The sequence below is a fragment of the Leptonychotes weddellii genome, chromosome 13 (genome assembly GCF_054177405.1).
Source record: "Leptonychotes weddellii isolate Sample4059 chromosome 13, ASM5417740v2, whole genome shotgun sequence".
NCBI classification, from domain to species: Eukaryota; Metazoa; Chordata; class Mammalia; order Carnivora; family Phocidae; genus Leptonychotes; species Leptonychotes weddellii.
The window spans coordinates 5,368,914-5,394,479 of record NC_138381.1 but is presented as its reverse complement, the minus strand read 5'-3'; the positions used below and the strand labels follow the sequence as shown (position 1 = coordinate 5,394,479).

Genomic DNA, 25,566 nt, shown 5'->3' with positions numbered 1-25,566 from the left:
GATGGACTCTGAAAAACAGGCTGGGGGTTCTAGAGGGGAGGGGGGTGGGAGGATGGGTTGGCCTGGTGGTGGGTATTGAGGAGGGCACATTCTGCATGGAGCACTGGGTGTTATGCACAAACAATGAATCATGGAACACTTCATCTAAAACTAATGATGTAATGTATGGGGATTAACATAAGAATAAAAAAATAAATAAATATAAAAAAAAAGATTTTATTTAGTCATTTGACAGAGAGAGACACAGCGAGAGAGGGAACACAAGCAGGGGAGTGGGAGAGAGAGAAGCAGGCTTCCCGCGGAGCAGGGAGCCTGATGTGGGGCTCGATCCCGGAACCCTGGGATCATGACCTGAGCCGAAGGCAGATGCTTAACGACTGAGCCAACCAGGCACCCCCATTCATCAAAACAATTCTTAAAGTCTAAAGATCCAGAGAACTGAGAGTTTGTCATTCTCTCCTCAATTTTAACAACCCTCTATGTGTTCCCCCTATTCAGACCATAGAGTTAATCAATGCAAAAGGTGGTTTCCTGGAATAGACTCATTAGGTAAATCCCACATGGATCTCAGGCTGCCAGTTAGGAATAAAAAGACTTAGGCTTGTGTACAGCTACTGCACTCCCAAATCTATACAAGCCAAAGGATGTGTTTTATCTGCTGTGACAATAGCAGCACCTAAGGTTCTGTGTCAACTGGTTTGGTAATTAGTATTCCAGAGCATCTGCAGCTTACTTTTCCACTGGCCACCACCCTCCGCCCCAAGTTCTCCACCTACAGCATGTTTCAAGAAATCATTAAAGTCCACAACATTGGGGCTGCAGAGACCTGGCATTTCTTTCTTTCTTTTTTAAAGAGATAATATTTCCCCCTTTCAGATTTTGTTAGTATTGACTAAAATATGGTCTTAGGAAATGAAATCTGCTTTGCAGGTACATTAGATCTATTTGTTTCTTCCTGATGTAGTTCACGTGGTAGACTGTGTGGGGCATTCAGCAGACAGCACAGAACTGACAATTAGAAAGAATGAGGAGGTATTCTCTAATCTGGTGAGAGACCTTCAGGAAGTAATTTGAATTTTCTGGCTTCTGATTTCTCATCTGTAAAACCAGGAGTTTGCACTAGGTGACTCCCGGATTACCTTATGCTATGTAGATAATCTGATAGAGTTGCCTTTCATTAGAAGGCAAAGAGTTGCTCCCCCTTTGCTTCCAGTTACTGTCATTCACAAAGAAGACAGAGAAGAGACTGAGATTTTGGCAAAGACTAAAACACAAAAGAAATGTAAAAAGGTTAATTTATGTCTAGAGAACACCGAGTACCACCTTGGTGGGAACTAATTAGAGCCACTCAGGCAGGCTTAGCCATTAGATCACCGCAATTATTTATAAATGTATATAAATAATTAAATATCCCCAATAAGGGACAAAAAAGCATAGTATATATGAAAATGCATTATGTATAACATTTATGTATACAAGATATTGGTAACAGTCCGTGTGGTCACCCTAAAGAGGTGGCCCGGAGGACAGGATTCCTATATATGAAATATTTGTAATAGTAATATGTGTCACCCTGATGATCACGGTGCCAGGACCGCAGCATTTTCATTGTTTTGGTGGCAGGAAAGCCGCGACGGGGTAGAAATGAAAAGGATAATAAATGATCAATAGGAGGGCACTATGCTTAGTAATGTAAATTAATTAAAAGTGATCCCTGCCCTTTTTACTCATGCTAAAGAAAGAAGTAAGCTTTATATCTATTACAGTTTCATTTGTTCCATAAATAAGTCACCAAAAAATAAAATAAATGCTGTTAATAAATTAAGGAGTTGGGGGTGCCTGGGTGGCTCAGTCAGTTAGGCGTTCTCTTGATTTCACTCAGGTCATGATCTCAGGGTTGTGAGATTGAGCCAGGACCTTGAACTCCACACTCAATGGGGAGTCTGCTTGTCCCTTTCTCTCAGCTCCTCTCCCCGCTTGAGCTCTCTCTCTCTCTCTCTCTCAAATAAAGAAATAAAATCTTAAAAAAATAATTTAAGGAGTTGAAGAAAATAGAAGTTAATAAGGAAATAGGACTTCAGTATGCTAATTCTTATATTGAAGTTTTAGTATTTTGTCCCCTCTTGTCCCCTGAAATCTGCATTCTTTAAAACCACATATTTTCACTATCCCCCCCAAGACCCTAATCATCTTTATATAATGAATACTATAATTAGTATGATGAATATTGGCCAACAGTTTAGTTATTTAGGGAAGAATTTTCAATTTAAATTCACTCCGCTATTTCTCTGGAAAGATACTGCTTTAATCCTCAGGTTCCAAAGGAGATTAAAAACCTCGTAGCATCCACCTAATTCTTGGGAAAGTTTTATGACAGAAAAACAAATAGATCCAACCACTCCCTCTCACGTGGTAATGTAGTTCAGATGGGTTAATTGATAAAAAGTGTCTACTCATACATAATGCAAGATAATTATTCACAAACAGAGCAATTTTGGAAGAGACATGCAAGAAATCATGACTAGAATGCTTAATAAAATTTTGACTTAAGACTGGGGTAGAAGAAATTTGCTAATAAACTCTACGAACACTTATTAGACATAATCTGCATCAGACATTTTGCTGGATTCTATTGATAAACTATAAACAAGACCATCCCTCATCTCAAATATTCAAATACAATGGAGAAAAATAACCAATAAAACCTGTCATTGCAATGACATGCTTGATATGTGAATTCAAGTTTCTGAGAGCAGAATATAGCAGTGGCCAACACAGACTGATAAAGTCAGACATATTCTGGAATGCAAGAAAGACAGTGAACCTACTAAGGTATTGCCAAAGGTCAATCTGGAAGAAGAAGGCGGTAAGATGATCCTAAAGACCCCAGGTTAAAACAAAGTTATTGTAATGAACTGGGTCTCTGAAATGCCAACTTGGCACCAAAGAAATATTTAGGTCAGAATGTTCAAAACGAAGGTAAATTAATCTAGGATGTCCACTTAGAAAATGCATGTGTCTGAATGTCAGTAATGAAAATTAATGGGAAATAATATATGTGGTGACTGAGGAAGGAAGGGCTGGAGAACCTTCAAAGATACTTAGAGTCAAGAGGGATTCTTTTTGTTGAAATTTGATCAACTGTAGTCTGAAATGATTGAACCAAAAGAAGCATTCAAAAACCTTTGAAGTTTACAGGACAAGAGATGGGGGGTGGGGGTAGCATTAATGGCATATGGTTGCTTTGAAAATGGATCCAGAAAACTCTACCCAGCAAGGGACAGAAATTTAGGTAATTTCCATATTCAGAGGCCAAGAGCATCACTGAGATTCAGCTGGTTCAGACTAATTAAACTCAGGCTTTCCCAGGGTGGTTTTTCTTGCATCAACCTTCCAAGAATATGGTCTCATTCTCCCCACCGTGTTTTGCATTGGCTTGTGTGAATACTTGATGACTTTCTTCTCTGCTAATGATCATAAGCTTCTCAAAGTCAGAGAACCACTCTCTTTTTGTGCATCACTGTCTCTTCAGATCTGGCATGGCTCTCAGCAAAGTCTGAGTTGCAAGAGTGAGTGGTGAGTGAATATATTAATTTACAAGAAGGTAATCTGAGCAAGGCCGTCATGTTGAAAAGTGCACAACCTGGCCTCTACTTACTGTCTGGTCTCACCTCCCAGGCAGAGCTTCTGGAACAGACTGCCCCCTTTACAACCCCCGGCAGCCCTCCTCCTCCTTGGAAGGGCTTTGGCAAGCCTCTTCACCTGGAAAACTCCTTGTATTTTCCTTTGACTCCCAGCTTTGTTGCCAGGCAAACTGCATTTGAATCTGGCTGCTGCCAAAAAGTTTGTCATTGCGAGGTCACAGGAAGGCAATGTATTAAAAATAAATAAATAAATAAAAAGACCAATTTCAGGTTATGTAGGAGCATATCTTTTTAATTTTCTTAGGGAACTACTGCTTTCACAATACTCAATTTATTCTATATTATATAAATACTGATATTTATATTTCTATGTAGTTTGAATCTATGGTACTGTAATTATCTATTTACTTGTCTTCCTCATGAGAACATGAATGATCATATCTACATTTCTAGGTCTCAGGAGAAGTGTCTAGTACAGAGCCTGTAAATACATAAATGTCAATTTAATGTATGAGGGCATGACTGAAAGATTAAGTGGTCAAATAAATATTTTCTGAAATACAAAAATTAGACAGTTTTACATGAACACAATTGAATCATTTTATTGCTAAACTTTGTTATATATATATGAAATATACATGTATGAAATGTACATATATACACATACATATGTATACATATACATATATACATGTACATTATAACACTTTATATATTTGCCATAAATATGTTTGTTGTTGTTGCTGGTCAAAAGTCAAACTAACAAACACTCTTGATTTTTACCAAGAGACTGATAAGCAGTATAGGAAATTGTCATGAAGGTAGGCAAAATCCATATGTACAACATTTTCTTTTTGTTAATTAAAGTTTTGTATTTTGATTTAAGTTAAAATTCATTTCAGAAGCAATCTGTCAGATTATTCAAGTTGGAAGACAGTACAAACAGTCACTTTATTCTGAGATGCTTTAAAAGAATGTGGGCGGGAGAGAAGAGAGATTCTTCTTCAAGAACAAAATTGAAAAGTTGAGTTTCCTGTTGCCAGGAACTATTATTCTTACATAAGTTTCTCAATGTCTTTGTTATGAAGAAAGATAGAGGGAAGGGTGGAAGGGATGACAGTGACCTAGCAGATCTCTAAAGTTAAAAAGGAAAAACAAAACCACTCCTTTATTTATACCAAATCCTGTAGGTTGGGAGAATATATTGCCTGAGGGTAGCTATAGAAGCCAGCTGAACCCCAAGCCCTAGAGGTGGAGAACAAATCCCCAGCTTTCAGTATCAAAGTCAGTTGATGATAAGTAGCTTAGGTGTGTTCCTGTTAAAAATGCCAAGAGAAGGTAGATTTCAGGAAGCCAACAGGTAGTGGGCAAAGCAGTGAAGCTAAGTGTTTATCCCAGCATGAAGATGTTTCAGACAAAGGAGAAGAGGTGGGGAGGTGCTGCCTAAGTCTGGAGCTGTCCTAGGAAATTTTTTACATGTTATTATATAATTTGCATGAAAACTTTAGAAGGTAGATATTTTAGTTCAATTTTTTACATACCCTGACACTAAGATGCAGAGAGGGCAGGTAACTACAGATATGTTCATTGTAAAGCTCGAATTCAGTGTGTTTGATGCCAAAGTACTTTCTAATTTCTATGATTTTAATTAAACATTTTGAATAACAAACGCTGGTCCTTGAAAGTCATACTTAAAATGGAGGTTATTTTCTGAAACATACTTACTTTACAGGAGAAATTTTATAGAGAGATGAGGTGGATTGCATTACTGTCTCCAATGACTTGCTCCCTTTTCTTTGTAATACATTTTTTATTCTTCCCCACTGATTCCAGGTCTGGTCATGTCACAGGTTTGGCCAGTGGAATGTAGCAAACGTGTCATAAGCCAAGACAAAGCAGAAACTGCAGAAATATCACTTGAATGTCTTCCAACTCTCTTGTTTTTTCTACCCAATGAGAATCACATGTCCTCAATAAAAGCTTCTCCTCCAGGCCAGCTTCTGGAATGAGAAACATGGGGAGCAGAGCTGGAGGAGCCAACCCACTGCCTCTGACATGTAAGGAGAACGAGAAATAAATGTTTGTTTGCATGAGCCATTGAGTTCATGGGTCATATCTTAGTGCTGCCAAGATGACTATTATAGAAGAAAAATGCCCTGGTGCTGGAAGCTAAAAGACCCCTTGAAATGACGAAGAAAGAAAAAAAGAGAGAGCGAGAGGGAGGGAGGGAAGGAGGGAGAAAGAAAGAGGAAGAGGGAGGAAGGAAGGAAGGAAGGAAGGAAGGAAGGAAGGAAGGAAGGAAGGAAGGAAGGAAGGAAGGAAGGAAGGAAGAAAAATTATTATTTAAAAAATATTTTATCTAAGTCATTTATATATTCATTCACCAAATGTACATTGATAGCCTGCTATGTACCTGGAGCTATATTGAATACTGTATATGGAGAGGTAATTGAAACAAACAACACATAACTCCTGCTCCCCGTGGTGTTTTCCATCTAGAGGGATGATTGTTTCCTATATATAACTGTTGGCCCACTGGAGTAATGTTCATCTCAGTGGGGAGGTGGGTTGAGGAACACGAGTGAGCACCACCCAATAGGGATATAGGAGTGCAGGTACTGAGAATTGACTGCAGACTAGTGACAGATGGTGTTTCAGCCAAAACAAAGGTCAAACAACAAGGGAAAGTGGTTATTGTAGAAGCTTTAAATCCAGTAACCAAGACAGGAGTCACGCAAGAACACAAGAACAACTTTTTTTTTTTTTTCTGAGACAACTCTTTTATTCTTTAAGCTTATACATTAAAACTTTGCATGATGTTGTTGAATGTATGTGAAGGCAAACACCGCCAGGTAAGTCTCGTCTTGGACATTTGTGCAACTCATTGCCATTCATGATGTTTGCAAGAGTTTTCACATTTCAAGTGAGAAAGGCAGAAACCAGATACCTTTGTTGTCACTGTAAGCAGCATTCTGAATTGGGAATCGGCTCCAGATACATTCTGTGTAACACTGTGGGAAAGGTTCACTACACATTTACCATATCATAGACCTAGTTCTTCTTCATGCCATTTTGGACATATTATGCTCAGTAAATCATATTTTGAATTTTTGAGTATTCACTTGCATCTAACAAAATGTTGCCTATAATCTGTTTTAGCCAGAGATTGGCAGCATGGTATATAACTGTTTGGATCAGATTATTAAGAGTGAAATAATATATTTGTGTGTACAATGTTTTTAATAGTCATTCTATTCAATATTAAATTTGCAGCGGTATTATGGATAAAGATTCTTTTATCTCTCAGAGACATAGACAGAATAAGTAACATCTGTAATAGAGAGAAAGCTGTTAATCTTTATTTAGTGGGTATTGATAGATGGGGCTGAATCTCATAACGAACATTTAATAGCAGGTTTCATTTTCAAAGGGTGTCCTCTGCATTAATCTTTATGACAGCATCAGAGACAGTACCATCATTTTGTTTTAGGTTTGTATACCCTGCACCCAAGAAGCTGCTTTTCCCCCACCATATATAGTTTAATATGCTGCCCCTTGGCATGTAGTAAGACCTTATATTTATGATCTATGGTTTAAAAATCCGGGCTTTTAAAACCTACGCTTACCTGAACATGTTATTTTCATATGCTTGTGCTACATTACCTATCACAAAAAAAATATGTAATTTCTTATAAACTCAATGGGCTCAAACTTTGTATAGATTCAACAAATGGTAACCATTTTGATAATAAAAAGTGAAGTACATTTTCTAGAGTACAGACTTTTAAAAATATTGTCAGGGCGCCTGGGTGGTTCAGTCATTAAGCGTCTGCCTTCGGCTCAGGTCATGATCCCAGGGTCCTGGGATCGAGCCCCACGTCGGGCTCCCTGCTCAGCGGGAAGCCTGCTTCTCCCTCTCCCACTCCCCCCACTTGTGTTCCCTCTCTCGCTGTCTCTCTCTCTGTCAAAGAAATAAAAAAAATTAAAAAAAATATTGTCAATATATATACCAATATCATTATCAACACATTAAATCCTTAGTCTCATTTCTAGATATTGAGAATACTGTTCCTATTTTTGCTTGTACAATGTCAAAATCCTTTTGCCTGTGTGTGTGTGATCCCCTTCACATCAAAGCCAACACATGTCATTCCTGTTCTCCTAATGGCACTATTTGACCGGTAAAAGCAATTAGGGTAAACATTCACCTTATCATTTCCACAGGCTTATTTGCCCATGGTAATTATTTCTCTTGATGCCTTTTATCATTCCCTACCCCCCCACAGTCAAGTGGGGAGAATTAAGTGAACTTATTGCAGTATACAGAATTTTAAAAATTTCAAGTGTGTTCCACCCAATGGCCAAGAATCACTGCACATTTGCTGGCAATAATACGATTTGGATTAGGCCACAGGACAAATCTTCCGCCTGTACTGGTCTGGGTTCAGTCAGGAAAATATAATTTCTATAACATTATAAGAATGAGGAATTTAGTAAGGGAGCTGGGGATCCCACAGATGTGAGAGATGGCTAGTAAAAGTCTGGAAGGGCAGCCAATGAAGGATTGGAGAAGCCATCCCTGAGGACTGAGGACTGAAGCTCAGGGATTGGAAAGAAGCCAGAGCTCATGGAGATTGTTGGAGCCTCCACATCTGGACACCATGATGGAGAACTGGGAGGTCATAGATGTGGTCAAGAAGCTGATGCATCTGCCCACTGTGACCTCCCAAGAATGACTTCCACTCCATCTTCCCTTCCAAATCCTTTGTGAATTCCTCTCATTGACAAACTCCAAATCAGAGCCAGAGAGGGAAGGGATACTTTCAGACCTAGTTTGCAGTCCTAGTAGAGAGTGTTGGTGGTGCTTCATTAAAAACAGACAATCCAACATAATTCCTATAAAGCGAAACCAAATAAATAACTACCGATGTAGGGAAAAATGGTTTTTGTAGAGATGAGAATGCATACATATTATTGTTTTTTTTGTTTGTTTGTTTTGCTTTGCTTTGCTTTTACCTTCCAAATGGTTCTAAATTTTTTCTTTGGCACTGGTCATTGAAAATCACTGAGCATCAATCCCCTCAGAAAGCACGGGGCTACTCATACCCCCCGTAATGTGGTTCCCAGGGTTGAATTGGAAAATGTATATCAGATTAGCACATCCCTGGGGCTCAGTATATGAAGTCAGCACTTTGGTAGCAAATGAATGTGTCAGTAGGAAGCCTAGATGAGAGTGTGGGAGTCCCTCCGTTTATTTGCTCTGTGAACCAGATAAATTGGTTGACTTCTTTTAAGATTCAGTTTACCTACCTGTAAAATGAAGAACGTAATAATATCTTCCTTCAGAATGACAGTATACATTTAAACAAAACAATGTGTGTCCAAGAATCTTCTTTACAGTTAACCTTATCTTACTCGTAGCAACTTGTCATGTTCATGATGAATGCTTACTCTAAGACATGAGAAAACTAAGGGTCTATTGTTGGAAACCAGACTCTCCTAACAAATGTGTGTGTTGCTTGCCTTTTCTGTGACTGAGCTCCAGCTTCTGCCGTGTTCTAACCTGCCCAGGACCATCAGGTAAAGTGAGAGTGCTCCATCGAAAGCAACCGCATCGAGTCCGGTTCTAAAAGGGTTTTGTTGTGATTGCATTGCTGTTTTTTAATAAGCACAATTTCCAAAATGTTTTCTTGGATAGTCCTTAGATATATCCTCTCAGAACTTGACAAGAAGATTGAGCTGTCTATTTACAAAGTATTGCACCAAAAGTGTAATGGTATCTGAAAAAAATACAAGCATATCAATTCAATTATACTTGGTAAACCTTGAGGATATCAATCTCTAATCTTTTCTTCCCAAGTCCATCATGAATAGTTGGAAGTTTCCCTTGATATAATAATAATAATAATAATAATAATAATAATAGAAAAAATGAAATGGAATACTCAAAATAATCCACAGCTGTTTCAAGGCTTCCTGTGCCCTGTATACCTTCTTTTTTTTTAAATCTTGCTTCTTAAATATTTTTCTGCTCTTCACATTTCTTTATGTCCTATACTTCCTTCACAAACTCACTCAAATTAGAATCATAATTTTGTATGGATAATTTCTCTCGTGTAAATCACTTTAATATACACCTCTCCACTTGTCCATATTGATTGTTTCAGTGTATTAGCATTCAATTTGCCCTATGATGATTCTTTTATTATGGAAAAGTTTTTCATTCAATCAAAAAGTATTTATTGGGCATCCAGGATATTCCAGGAAGGTGCTATTCTGGGAATACAAAAATGAAAAGGGTTTCTACTTTCCTCAAAAAGCTAGTACTAGTAGGAAAGAAAGATATAAAAATAAACAAGTTACTTTTTTAAATAATGAAATTCGTTCAGTGAACTCCTACTTCCGGAGGACAGAATGTAACCGTACAGTATTTATCTTCCCCCTCTACCAAGCCATGGAATAATGAATGACATATGAAAAGAACATTACTTTGAAAGCAATACTACAACCAGGTAATAATTCCAGTTTCAGGAATTTTAGAAAGTACAAATGAAGAGTAGGATTTGTCAGTGATGAGCACTCGTGCAAGATTCCACTGGTGGAAGAGATGGGAGGCCATTATTCTCCAAAGGCACACACAGCCAGATGCATGTATGTTAAGCACATATGTGCAGGAGTGTTCTGTAGAACTACCCTCCCCACTCGACTTCCGTAGACTCAAATAGTTTTGTGGCATTTTCCAGAGAATCTTGAGAACTGCAGAATCTTTGGGCTTCATCAGGCTAAGAGTTTTAGTGCAGCTTCTCTGACTTTTGCTCCTCAGGTTTTCCAAAGGTTATTATTTAAGCCCTTAATTCCTCTACATATTTTAATGCCTTGAATATGTACAGTGGCTTTGGTTTTCCTGACTGCGCCCTGACAGATACGTCACACTTGCTTCATCTCTCAGCTGCACCATGGGACTTCCTCCTGTTCTCACTGACTTCCCCCTTACTCCTTTACAGACTCTGCTCAACACAGTACATAGAGCGGAGCAGGAGAAGCAGAGACAGATCCTGCTGGCACTCTGACAAAACCCTCCAGGGGTTTCCCATTTCAGTCCCAATCTGTATTTGCAAGCGTTGCTTGATTACCCCTACCTGCTCTCAATCCCGGCCACTCCCCTTTATCGCTTCCTATTGCCTCTCTCCTGCTCTGTCCCCACCAGTGTCTTCTCAAGCACACCCAGCACACTCCTTCTGCCAGAAAATCTCTTCCCTCAGATACTGACAAGTCTCACCACTTCACTCCATTAAGATTGTGGTCAAACATCACATTTGCAAAGATGCTGCCCATGCCGTTTCCACATGAAATGCCAATTCTGTACCTCAACACTCTCATCTCCTAATAGCCTTATTCATTTATTCATTCATCCATTTATTTATTTATTTATTGTCAAGGCATATTCACAACATGCCATATGATATTTATTGTTATTGCTTTCCTTTGTTCTTTAGTTTATGTTTCCTTCACCTAGTTTATGTGACACAGAAGTGGATCTTTTTGTCTGTTTTGTTACTAAAACATCTCCATGCACCTAGTATGGATGCAATAAATATTTACTGGATGAGTTGCTGGTGCTTGTGGTGTGTTTGTTGAATGAATTAACAGGGCTGGTGATTACCACCAACACAAGCCGAAGGAGCATACAGCTACAGCACTGAACTTCTTGGAATTCCAAAAGCGTTTATACGAAATTCCTTGAGAAAGCAAAAAAGTCACTTTCAAATCAGACTTACAAGAATCACATATCTCACACAGAATCAGAATTTACCAATAATTCAAAGACCACGGGTAATTACGAGTTAAATGTGATGCGTGTGGAAGCACAGTTGTACAAACTGAACTCACTAGGTCCTTTGTTAGCGTAGTAGGAGAACCCCAACACACTTTACGTATGGGAACTCTCTAAGTGATGGATGTAGGGCATCGCTCACACAAACCTATTTTAGTTATGAAACATTGTCATTTATTCCTGAGGTAGTCCCATGCTGACTCTAACAGTTTTAGCAGGTCTTGTACCATACATAAATCCATAAAATCTAAATTCATTTACCATAAGCAACCTAGACAGACCAGGTACATCGTGCTAAAATTGTATTGTAAAGATTCTCCATTATTCTTCTCCAGTATCCCCATGGAAATTCCTAAAGCATGCTTTCAAGGAGAATTGACTGTTATTTCTATCCTCTGATCCTTGTCCCTCCTGTCTCAGTACTCACTAGGTTAGAAAGAGTGGATTTAAATCAGTGACTAATATTTTCCTTCCCATTCATTAAAATTAATAAGTGGGGAATCAATGAGGAGCAATTTGATTCATGGTTAAGCATCTGCCTTTGGCTCAGGTCATGATCTCAGGATCCTGGGACTGAGCCCCGCATTGGGCTCCTTGCTCATTGCAGAGCCTGCTTCTCCCTCTCCCTCTGCTCCTTCCTGCTTGTACGCGTGCTTTCACTCTCTCTCAAATAAATAAATAAAATCTTTAAAAAAAATTTAAAAAAAAGGACTATAGATTCCGTATCCTGACTTCCTAAGTTTAAATCCAGGCCTTACAATGTACTAGTTACATGATCTTGAGAATGATATTTTTCTCTGGACCTCTTTCTTTCTCATCTGTAAAATAAAACTAATAATAACGACCTCATAAAGTTGTTGTGAAGATTAAATGTGTAAATACCTGTAAAATACTTAGAACAGTGTCTCACGCAAACTGAACACTCAGCAAAGGTTACTTATTCTTTTTTTTTTTTAAAGATTTTATTTATTTATTTGACAGAGAGAGAGAGCACAAGTAGGCAGAGAGGCAGCAGAGGGAGAGGGAGAAGCAGACTCTCCACTGAGCAGGGAGCCCGATGCAGGGCTTGATCCCAGGACTCTGGGATCCTGACCTGAGCCGAAGGCAGACGCTTAACCAACGGAGCCACCCAGGCGCCCCAAAGGCTACTTATTCTTAACCCTTCCATGCAGAGCTACTGTTTGGCTGGTTATCTCTCTGTAGAGATAGAGCCTGTTCTCTCTGTGCCTTCAGAAATGGCTACATTTGCTAGATTTACTAGGAAAATAGGGATAGATACATGTGAGTGTTCTGGGAAAAGTCTAAATTTAAGTAGTGTCAAGAATATTTCTTGTATGGAATGAGTTTATCATAACAAGCTGTGGTTTCATCTGATTAAGCCAGAAAAATGGATCTTTTCCCCTGTATAATCGTAGACTGCAGAGAATCACAATTTAAATAGAACACAGACTGAGTCAAAATTACTCCATTCACCTATCAGCCACATTTCAATGTCTTCCTGTTCCCTTGAGATAAAAGTCTGATGGTGGTTGACTTAGAGAGATTAAAATTCTTACCACCAGGTGATTAGATTCGAAGTCGTTCCCTGTGAAAAACTGAAGTTATAAAATTTTAACTTGCCAAGCTCTGTGGCTGATTAGTTCAAATTTAAGTTATTAGCCCCTAGGAAATACTCTGAAACTTCTAATAGACCAGAGCAGGGTCTCTAGGCTCTCCTGAAGGCCTCAGTAGACCAAAACTGTCCAACCATTTTGACAAAAACTTTATTCCTGAAGAATAATGTAAAATTTAAAGATCCACAAAAATTGATTATGGTGAACATAAATGAATTAAGAAGTTGCCTAGAGCTGGCTAGGTCAGGAATATAAATTAGAAAGAGGATTCATGATGATTTTAATTTCAATGTCATATCACTACAAATGATATCTCTCCCCACTCCCTTATAAGTCCCAACAAGAATTGAGAAATGCCCACCCCATGAAAGGGAACACCTGCTCATTGTCAACATATGCATTATAGTCACATACATTTTAATAGTTCATGTTATAGAACTAATATTTCAGAAATAATTTAGCCAGTATATGAAATTTAACTAGGCAACATTTCATAAGGTAAGCAAAAGAATCTCAGGGAAGAATTTTAAAATGCTCTTAGCAAGGATAAGAATGCCAGTTAAAATCTGTCGGAACCCTCCAGCCGGTAAAACAGAAAACATACCAGATACATCGAGAGGGAGTGTGATAAAGGGAATCTGTTGCATAGGTTGGAAGGCCAGGAAAACAAAGAAGGAATAAGGAGGTAACGCAAGGATCATAAGCTATGTGAAGGCTGACAGCCCTCAGACTCAGGAAACAATGGGAACAAACTGAGGTTTTCATAATCCAGAATCTAGAAGGTGTCCTGCGGAGGCAGGGCTCAGCGGTCTGAGGAGCACACCTCGGCTGCTGCAGATACCTTTGAGGGATGCTAGGAGGCATGGTCTCCAAGTGCCAAAAAACGCTGTGGCTGCTGTTGAATCCAAGCGAGGATGCTTGGATGTTGCTGACAGGGACAGGAAGCAAACAGCAAGAAATTCTCTGAGGTCCTCTGCTGACTCCATCTTCCTCTACTGCCCTATTAGGAGATCTGAGCAGGGACCAGCTGGCAAAGGAAATGACCAGCGTGCTGAGTCCCAGGCCTGGTCATTCAGAGCCATCAATTTGAAGGTGAGATAGTTTATCTCACCAACAGGCACAGTCCTTAAATAAATGATACTTATTTACAAAAGATGAAAGGAGAAGCATCTGGTCAGATACCTACCTGTTTTATAAGTCTCAACGTAAATGGGAGAAAATCTTGGCTATAAGAAAGGGAGTAGAGAGTGTTTTCTCCCAACTGCATTAACACTTTATAAGATACTTTATTATCAATTAATGATGTAATCATTTTTAACACATAAAGACTGTCCCTTCAGAAAGTTGGGCGAATATATTATAGGAAAATGTGTTCATAGGATACATCTTAAAAATGATGATCCACTTGGAAAAGCTGCATTTTAAAGAGTGATATTTTAAAAAAGACACTTCCATTCCTGAAGTTAGCATATGTGAGAAGTTAAAACTCATGAACGACCCATGGTTGCTAAGTATACTGAATTGGTACTTATGTATCAATTGATACGTAAGTATTGATACTTCAAGCAATTCTATTTAAATGTTATTCTAGGTTTCTGTGCTTCAAAACTTACCTTTTTTGTGTTTGTTTGTATCCTGTGTGTGCTTGTTTGGAAACCACAATGTGCTGATTAATTATTTTTTTAAAAAAGCTAATATGCCTGTCACACTTGTTATACAATGGTACTTCTTGAGGCTTACTTTAGAATCCGGCTTAGTTCTATAACTTCTAGAAGGAAGAGCTAAATAAATATAGGCCAGGTGTCAAGTCAGGACAGTGCTTCTGTGACAAATAAAGAAATTTAGTTACATCTTAAATGTAATTTTTCTACTCATTGGCTCATTTAATAGACCCACATTGACTGTGCACTATGAATGGAGGGTTCAAACAGCTTTTTTTAAGAGCACATAAGTAGTATGAAGTGAACCTAAAGTCTGAATTTGAATTTTTCCTGTTCGAAAAGGATGCATTATTTTTAGTGCATTATACCACATTTTATATCATAATTGTGGCCTGGAGACTGCAATTTTCTATATAACTGTCTATATGCTTGCTTATCCACTATTTATATCATGCAAATTTATATCGAACAATTGTCTGGGACTGAAAACAGGATTTTCTTTCAAGTGTTGATATTTCTGTGTATATTTGATGACTAGGGCTTTTGGGGTCACTTCGGAGCTCCAGAGTTCAATAAAATAACGCAAGAATGTAAGCATCAGAGAAAACGTCATTCCAGTGAATAACCATCAGTGGGTTCTGGAAGTCAGTCGTTTCACTGTGAAGACAAGAAGGCTGGAAATCATTCTTCATGACTGCTCGTTATAGATGATGTATTTGTTCCAAGTTGGTAATAAATGAAGTTTACACATGACTTAGGAAACACTACATATTTAAAATGTATTATAGGGTATAAAAATATCCTCCAATGCATTGTCATTTGACCTTTAAATGCTACAGGGTGGAGAGAAGTTGCTATAATATATATTTTTACAGATGAAGAAACACAAAACTATGGGGTTACCATGAATACGAGCTAATGCTATGTTGACTATTAGAGAGCCATAAGCACATGGATGAAGACTGCTGACTGATTTGGGCATTAATCAGATTAGGTTGGTGCCAGATTTATCACTCCCTATCATGCAATCTTAGAAAAGTTAATAGAAAACTCTCCTCAATTTCCTCATATGTACAACAGAATAACAACAACCATAACAATGAGTATCATTATTATTAGTGTTAGGACAGCTAAGATGACCAATAGAACACTTGATTGTAAAACACTCTGAATGGTGTTTGGGACATAGGACTCAATGGGTTGGTTAGCTAGCCAATCATAATCTTGAGTGTTAAAAAAATATGGCAGAAAATAAATAGAAAAGCAAAACAGATATTTCTGGATATCTAACAACCAGTTATTCTTTTTTAGTGTTTTGTTTTTGTATTGTTTTAATTTCCTTTACTTATTCCAGTCTAATTCAATTGAGCAAACATACTGCTGTCAGAGGATTTGACTTAAAGTATAATTCATAAACCATATCATGCTAAGAAACATTAAATTATTCTCCTTATAATAAAATATGAACTCCTTTAGATGAAACTACATGTGCTCAGAAATCATGATGTAAATGCCAACCTACTCTTTCAACTATATTTACTATTTCTCCTTTTGTCTACTCCTACGCACCAGCTAACTCAAATAAATATGTGGTTTCCCAACTACTCCCTGCTCCAATTTCTCTAGGTAAAAATCTCTCCTTGCCCCACTGTTTGATGGTCTCCAACTTTCAAGATCTGCTTAAAAGGATGACTATTCATTAAGCCCTTCTTGATCCCCTTGAGAAGATATTTGTATCCCATTTTTATGATACCAACTTCTTTATTATAAAACATCATCCGGTGGTAACTGGGTGGCTCAATCAGTTAAGTGGCTGACTCTTGGTTTTGGCTCAGATCGTGATCTCAGGGTCCTGAGATCCAGCCCCACGTTGGGCTCCATGCTCAGCCCAGAGTCTGCTTGGGATTCTCTCTTTCCCCTTCTTTCTGCCCCTCCCCCTGCTCGCACATGCTTGTGCTCTCTCTTTGTCTCTCTCTCAAGTAAATAAATAAAATCTTAAAAAAATCATCTGCATTGTATTCTCTTGACAATTGAATATATTTTATCTTCCATACAAGATCATGAAGGAGATAACTAGTTAGCATTTTAAGGTGAAAAACTTGGCAAATAATTTTGGGTTTCATATTTCTGATCTAGCTTCTTTAAACACCCTTCCTTCTATGAAGCTCCATAATCATGTTCCCCAATAGATTGCTGCCTTTTTTTTTTTCATCCCCAAAGCATTTAGGCAGAATCCCAGTATATAGATTGTACAGGATCAAAAAAGACTGGCTATGTTGATATTAAATTTAACTCATGAGAAAGTGACAAAAGAGTACAAATATTATAATATGACATAATATAAATGTTTTCTTTTAAATAATTTATAATTCTGTTTTCTGCTCACTGTTACATTTTGTGTCTACATCTGTGACTATAAAGAGAGCAAAAAAATAACTTTTCAAAGAATTGACCAATGTAAAATGGCATGCTTCAGACCTTGGAGAGGTGGTAGAAATTGGGGACAAACCAGAATATATTGAACTGCACAATTACTAGGAATATAAAGCAGTGGTTTAACTACATAATCGTACTGGTGCAGAAATAAACAATTTTCTGGAGACCAACCCTAGACCCTCGTAAATGACGTTAAGTCTGAAGCAGGTAGAGTTTATTATTCCTACCTCTGAGGAAAGCATATTAAGAGGGCATTTACTTCTTTATAATGCACAAGGAAGTACAGAACCAGAGGCCACAATAAAAAAATGTGAGGTATTAAGAGTGTCTGATATTGGTCACCCATGTCTGGTATTTCTATGACACTGTTGGATTTATCCAGGTGATATTAGTCAAAGAAATTTGTAGTACAATTTAGACAACTCATTAATAAAATGAATCAGGATAATCTATGTTAACAAAGGACCTCAGATTTATGAAACAAGATTATTTATAAAAACACATCTCTGGCTATTTTTACAATATATTTTACTTTGCTACTTTTTTCAACCTTTAAGAGAGGAATGGGAAATATTAATTAAATGGATAAGAGATTTATAATAAATTCCAGTCCTGATTCTTCTATTCTTCATCTATTTAACAATTTGCTGGCTGAGCCCTCTGTGCCATAGTGTGACAGATAGAAACAAGCAAAGGGAAGAAAGAATCATAAATAGACATGATATCAAAACTAACTCACTTCAGTGAAGTTGGAAAAACCTAAAACTCACTTTTCAAATCATATACATTTAGGATTCAGAGAATTTTACAGATTTTATTTATTTAACCTCCCTCCAGAGCTGGAATCTGACAGGACTCATTTTCATCATTGAAATATACAAACTTTATAATAAGATAAAATGCTATTTATTTTACCCCCGAAACATCAATAAATTATTTGCCATTACTTTAATTAAGGTAACAGGAACCAGTATCATATTTTGTCATTTATTATAATATTTGGAGGTCGAGGAAAATCCATTCATGGGATTTTTTTAAAAAGCTATCAAATTTGAGGGAAACCCAAATTCCTAAGGGAAAAAACAAAGAAGTTGATGCAACAGCTTACGTGAATATTCATTCAGTTTTTGTCAAAGACCTAACTTTATTAAACACCAGGAATAACAGTTTATGGAGTCAGACCCATTGAAGTATTTTTCGTGGGAAAAAAAATGGTGCAAAACAGAAAAGCCAACATTTCCACAATGTGGATTGTTCTCCTTTAAAAGTCCATTTATCTCCAGTTACGTTTATAGCCACATTTTAATTATCGGACCAAATGAAAATGAATTATGGAAAATCAACATCACATATCTCTACTTTGCAATATGATGCATAGGAAGTGCATGTATATAAAATCAGGTACAAAAAAAATCGCATTTCCAAATCAGCACACCAATCTTGAATTAGGCAACTGAAATGCACTTGGACAAAAGTAAAAGGCTGAAAGCAGGGCTTCACACGTGTTGCATAGACTCATGATATGTCTCCCAGTTTTTGAAAGTGAATTCAAAAATAAAGAAATAAAAGGAAAACAGCTATTTTCAAATTAACTAACATAGTGTGTAATTATGTTTTTGGAGAACATCTTGTGGAATTAATAAAGCACTTGTGTAAGTCATATTTGAATTCACTTTATCAAAAAATATGATTATTTATTAAAATAACTTGATTTGAAACATCCCGAAACATCTTGTACATCTTGAAACATCTCATTCCTTAACTACAATGTGTCTCCCCATTTGAATGTAAACCAAGGGTTGATATTCAGGTGATAGGATCTGACATGCCAGTAAATAGGAGTTTTTAATATACAGATAAACATCAGTCCTGGCTTTTAAAGAGCCTCCTCCAGGGGCCTCCCAGGTATCGTGGAGTCCTATACTTTCAAGATCCAGCATCTAGAGTTATCTTGAGGGCCAACAGGAAGCCCCAGGTCCCTGCCTGCACATCATCACTACCTTCTCTTATGACTCATCAATGGCCATTGTTAAATATTGTTAGTATGACCACTGAGGAGACCTAGTCTTCATTTGAAATATTTTTGTTTTCCCATGGAGTTGTTGTGTATTAAATATATGTAAGAAATCCATCTCTATCATTTTACTTAGTGTGGTTGGACTTTTTGTGTTGTTTCATTAGCGGATTTCTTAAAATATCTTTTAAGCATTGAACCAGCAGATCAGAAGAATTCTGCATATTTAGGGAGAACTGCCTGTGGACAGCTATAGGGCAAGTGAATGGCAAAGTGGTTCACTTAATTTATTTTCCTTTTTTTTTTTTTTGCTGTTATAAATAAGTCTTGACATGAATATCATATTTTTTTGAGATTATTCATTCAAATTGTAAAGGGTCCTATGAAGATTTCTAAATAGGGAAAGTAAAATATGACTAATCACTTCAAAAATAATCTGTGGATGCATTAAATTTGAATTAAAGGACATAAGAGTTGGCATGCAATTAAATAAATCGGTAAAGCCAAATACTAAAGACTAAATTATGACATAAGCAGTGTATATAAAATCTGTAGCAAAACAACAGAAATAATCTTTCTTTATCAGGTTCAATATGTATTTTTTCTATTCATCAGTTTATCACATTCATGGAAGTGATTATTTATGCATGTTGACATTTTTTCGATATAGGTTATTCAGAATTGCTATGATAATTCTTTAATGTTTCTATCATAAAATTTTATTTTCTTTCCCATTTATTTGTTTTTGTAGCATATATGAAATTGAATTCCTAACAGAGATATATGCAAGTAATTCATCTATGGGTTTGTAAAGCCTGCTTGAGTCACAAAGTTTTAACTGTGATAGACCAGACTACTTTATTATTTGAAGGACAGACTTCTGTAGAATTCAGCAGTTCTGGAGATGGTGGTAAGTGGATTTATAGTAATTCTGATTTTTAAAATTTATTTTCTAAGAATACACATTGAATATTTAAAAAGTACCCATTTATTAAATCAAACCTTAGAGAGTGTGTGTATGATTCAACCGCAATTAAATATATTATAGGATTTCACTTTATTTATATTAAACACATCATGATTAGCAAGCTTTCAGGTATTATATGTGTGCCTGAGTATGAGAACAACTCAGAATGGCATAATTTGGGTCATAAAAGGGCCTGTGATTTTAAAGCATTTAAAAAGATTTTCCTATTCTAAAATGAGAACATATTCCATAAAATTTGAGAGATCAAATTTAGAGAAGTAAGCCTCAATACTAAAAGACATCCTAGAGCCTAACAGGTAGAAAGAGTTGATATAAAGTGTGCAGTTATGTAAGTCAGGTTTTTTTTTTATCACTCTAATAGAAGAAAACATTTTTCTTAACTCAAGTTAGGAAATTATTATACATTTTTATATATCTTTATATAAAAAGTTACAAGTAGCAAGCATATGACACAACGAAATGGAAGCGTAACAGCAGTATTTGAGAATGCATGCTTTTTACAATGTGTCTAATAAAAAGGATATTTTTCCAATTCAAATATCCAGTACTGACATGCAGGGTATTTTCTCAAACTGTCAATTCAGTCATATTGCTAAGTGCTTAATCAAAAAACATTTCTATTGACGGGTATGAATGGTAAAATACCTGATTTCAAAAACTCTTTCTGAAACTTAGTATCTTCCTTTGATATAAAACAAAAAGGAAATTGGGGATATTTGGGAAAGACAAAAAAAATGAGATGTTTCTTATTGCAATCTAGTTATTTTTACTCATGACTCTTGGCTGCATTTAATCATAATACAACAATAGGTGTTTATAGTCCATAAAACCTCTAGCTGGTGCTTCCATGGTCCATATTTTCACTTCTTAACTGTAGCATGTTCATAATCCCTCAGGAACGCACTATTCTCAAGCAGTCTATCTAATGAAAACAATGTACATGTAACACAAAGTTCATCCAAAATCGTGTTGTTCACATATCACACAACGTACAATTATACAACAAGGACATAAAACAACATAGAAACAAAGTGAAACTAACAGTAAAAAGAAAAAGTGGGATAGTCTTAATCAGGAACTAATTTCTTCTTCAAGTTTCCAGTAAATCTCAAAATGTATTTAAAAACTAAGGAGCACTTGGTGGCCAGCAACCAAATTACGAAATGAACATATCATTGTGCAGCGGGGATGTCTTGCCGAAGGGATAACAAATGTCTGTAATTCTTAAGTTTGGATAAAGGCAGTGGAATGAATTTAGAAATATGTCCACTTTTCACAATTCACTATAGAATTTTCGTTTCACAGTCCCCATGTTTGTATAAATAGTTCTTCTCTGAAAATAAAACACAGTTAAAACATTTTCTCCCAATGAAAAACACATACAAATACACCAATTTATCAAGGTAATATAGAGCATGGAAATGCATTCACCTAATTCAAGAATAGTTGATAAGCTTGAAGTGTTTTGAAGAGTTTAGCTGTCAAGCAAATTTAATTGGAGACAAATTAGTCTAATATAGATATAGATTATCAAGTCCTAAAAGTAAAGCTCTCATGGTATTTGATTGCAAAATAGATGTACACATAGACAACTAGTATTTATGGAACATTTGACATTGTTAAGCATTCAAATTTGATATCATAGAATTTGGCATAACATGCTGCATTTAATTTTCATGAAATAAGCTACATATTCATGCAAAAATAAAGAGTGCACAGATTGTATATGTACCACCAAATAGTGTGAGTCTGAGTAGAATATTGCCAAATTAAATAAGAAAATTACCAGCTTTATATGTTGACTTCAGTTATATTGAGACAATATTCAATTGTTTTTGTTATGAAAAACTTGCATCTCTTCTGATATTTTTGAAAAGAGTTTACTAGTTTTTCGTATTTTAACCTTAAAACATGTAAAATTTAACTTGCTAATTTAACATTCTTTTTTTAAATAACACTCTAGTACAATGCCTGATGGTAAGAATATGAACATTTATTTTAAAGATATGTATGCTAAAAATCATCACTCCATCAGCATTGAATCCAGTATATTTCTGATTATGAAATATTATGAAACACTTATCTCAAGAGATAATGAATAAATAGCACATTCCCTAAAAAAATCTACAAGACAATTGCAACAAAACAAAACAAAACAGAGTACAACAAGGTGGGAGAAGGAACCAAGGGCGTTTGCTTACCTTGAATTTTCTTTTTAGACCCTAGTTGTGTTGTGTTCAGATTCAGGTTTGCTTAGAGACCCAATGAGGCGGAACCTGGAATGTTACGGCTATTTCATTCAACAAAGTAATATTTGCACAAAAAGTAAATATGCATACAAATATTTACATAAGAGCATTCCTAAAAATTCGTCAAACTGTGGAAATAGATTTTTTCCATCAGCATGCAAAAATATTAAATCAACTGAAAATATTTTAGGTTTTGAGGATGCATAATGAATTGAGAAAGTATGTGCATTTATAAAACAAACTAAATGCTAGTAAACATGCAAAACAAAACATACGTATTTTGGATTTGGGGGTTTAAAATAGGTTTTTTTTCTAAATTAAATTTTCTTTCCCCAAAATTTTTACCAATTTTAGGGCTAATAATACGATACAGGTAATATTATCTTTATGTTAAAAGGAAAATGAATCAAATGTTTCTACTATTTTTTCTACATTTAAATATAAATGTTTAGTATTTTAGCATACCATACCATTATATGCAATTTGTAATGTAAGTATCATGTGATATGTGGAAAAAAGGATTTCAGTATTTTCATTTTCATACAAAAATATAATACATTATATTGCAAAATATGTTATTCTTACATTAAAATTATTCAATGAGATGGGTTAACCATCTTGGTAAGGCAGTTATTTCCAAATATCATTTCATATCTGAAAATATGTTGAGTATTGATGAGAGCAAAATTCATGACTACGTGGAAGCAAATTAGCAATACAAATTTATAATATAAATTAAAACCATAATTTTTGTAGAAATAAATACTATATATGTATAGAAATAAATGAAATCTCTTTGGTCTGTGTGTGCTCACACACAAACACCCATGTATATAAACAGGATTTAAGAAGGGTATGGATAGCACCAAAAAAGAAAAGGGAGAGGAAAAACTTGAGACACTATGGTTTAAATCATTAATAAAAAGAGAAACTGAAATATGAAGATCAACTAGAACACAATATTCTGGAGGCATTACAGTCCTCAGGTTATAGTTGTCATCAAAAAATCTATTGATACTGACCGCTGGATGGCTTTGTCATGTCGGGACAGCCTGTGACTCGTCGTCGGCACCTCCTCGATCTCGTCGATGTCACAGACATCTGCGGCATCTTGCGAGTAGTTGTGTTTCATGACAAGGATATTTCTTCTGTTCATGGGCGGGATAAGGGGTTTGACGGGCTGCGGAGGCATCTCTGTCAAGACAGAAGCATCTCTTGTGCTGAGGTTACTGCGGCTGCCTTTCGTACTGGACACTTGTGACCCACAGTGATGGTCGTGAACGCATTTGGAAGAGGATCTCCGCAGTTTATGGTAGTTTTCAAAGTCATCTGCCACATCTGCAAAGTCAGCTGTGGCTCCCGTCCCTCTTAGAGTACACAACTCATAATGAGGAGGTTCAAACACCTCCTGGAAAACTGTCTGGTCAAAGTCCGATTTCCTTTGGACATATTTTTTACGAGGCTGTTTGATCTGCACAATGACAGAGATGATAATAAGGATGATCACAATGCAGGAAGTCACACCAATGACGGTCCCACTGGTGTTGGTGAGCTGGTCCAGCAGGCTGGCTTTCCTCTTCTCTGCAGTTTCGGAGAGTGAAAACAACAAACAAAACAAGAAACAATCCACCACGCATTAATATGGTAGTCAAAGCTCATAAAAAGGAGTACACTGAGCAGAGAATTGGTACAGGCTTAAAGTAACATGAACAAATCTCTAAAAATAAACAAGAAGTGTCGCTTTTCACAAGGGCCCTATCTTCTAGCCTTCGAGACAGACCTCCCATTGCCCAGCATCCCTTACTTTCAACAGACGTTTGAAAAAGTTCTTACAAGACCTTTAGCATGACATTTGGAAATAAATTAGTAATGTTAAAAACAGTAAATTATTTTTCTCCTCATAAGTATAAGAAAACATCCAAAACTCGATGAGTGGGAACACGACCTTACCTATATTGTTTTGAATTTATTCCTGACTTAAATAACTGAACTCACAGTAATACCAATATTCTGATACCAAAAGGTAATTAAATTTCATGACAGACACTTCTGGAATGGTGTATGCGTCCGTCTGTGGGCCCTTTCCCCAATGAAAAAACCACAACTGGTAAAAATGATTAAAAATTGATAGATAGATAGATAGATAGATAGATAGATAGATAGATGATAGATAGATAGAGATATAGTTTCTGGAAATTGTCCTAATGGAAAGAGCAAATGGAAGTACATTTATTCAAGAAAATTTACTAAATTTCTTTAAGAACAGTGAGAGTCTGTCCTTTAAACCCGTTCCCCGACCCCCACCCCAATTCGTGATGATGGAAGCTTACTTAGGGAGGTTTCAGACAATGGCATAGGGCTTCTTCTCCCTAACACTCCCCACCTAGAGCTACAGTACCTCCCCAAGTGGAGCAAACCACAAGCATTTCTCCCCACCCCCTGAATCCATAGTGCAGGTAGGTACTCTATTCTAGGCAGGAGATGATGAGTTACCAAGGGCTCCATTCTTCCTCCCAGCCCCCATTGGTAGGATGGAAACTCTACACCAGGTGCAGCAGGCTGAGAATGCGTGTCTCTGATCACCCTTGCCCAAGCTCACTCATAGAGTCGATCTGCCCGAAGAGGCAAGCTGAGAAGACCAGAAGTTACCACCCTCATCCAGTACCCTATTCATAAAGTAGGGGTGTTACTCCAAGAAAAGTCAGTCATTATCCCTGCCTCCTTTCAGCACCTAGAGCAGTAATGCAGATGTTTTGCCCAAGAAGGGAGGCAGGCCACAAGAACAGAAAGCACTGTAGCTTTCCCCAAAGAAAGTTACATTTTTTGGAACAGTGTGGATAAGTTCAAGCCTAAGGAAATCTCAAAACAACAGACATTTTCTGGTAAGCAATTAAGAAGAGACTGTCAAGCTCCTCAGTACCAACAAGCCAGACCTTAGAATAGGTAGAAGTTTAACATAAAATACAGGAAAATAACAGGTAAAGAAAGCCCTCTTAGTTTAGAACAAATCACAAAAGCTAGACTCAAAGACTAACTCCTAATGGAATTGAATTTAATTGGATCAGACCTTGGAAAAATTTATGCTCCTGGGAACTGTCCAAAATAACAGAACAATTATTCAGCAATT

At 36.7% G+C, this 25,566-nt stretch overlaps 1 protein-coding gene across 8 annotated transcripts in view; it reads right to left on the bottom strand.

Moving 5' to 3' along the window:
• Window positions 1-5,163: 5,163 nt before the first annotated feature.
• NETO1 (neuropilin and tolloid like 1) overlaps window positions 5,164-25,566 on the bottom strand; it is a 121,719-nt gene continuing 101,316 nt past the window's right edge. The window contains exons 9-11 of one of the 8 annotated variants that reach the window (XM_081801029.1): window positions 23,462-24,020; window positions 22,392-22,466; window positions 5,164-5,644 (exon numbers count right to left, since the gene is read on the bottom strand). In XM_081801029.1, coding sequence (XP_081657155.1) covers window positions 22,406-22,466; window positions 23,462-24,020 — 620 coding nt within the window. In that variant the 3' untranslated portion in view covers window positions 5,164-5,644; window positions 22,392-22,405. The other 7 variants (XM_081801030.1, XM_081801027.1, XM_081801031.1 and 4 more) reach the window with 7 other exon arrangements.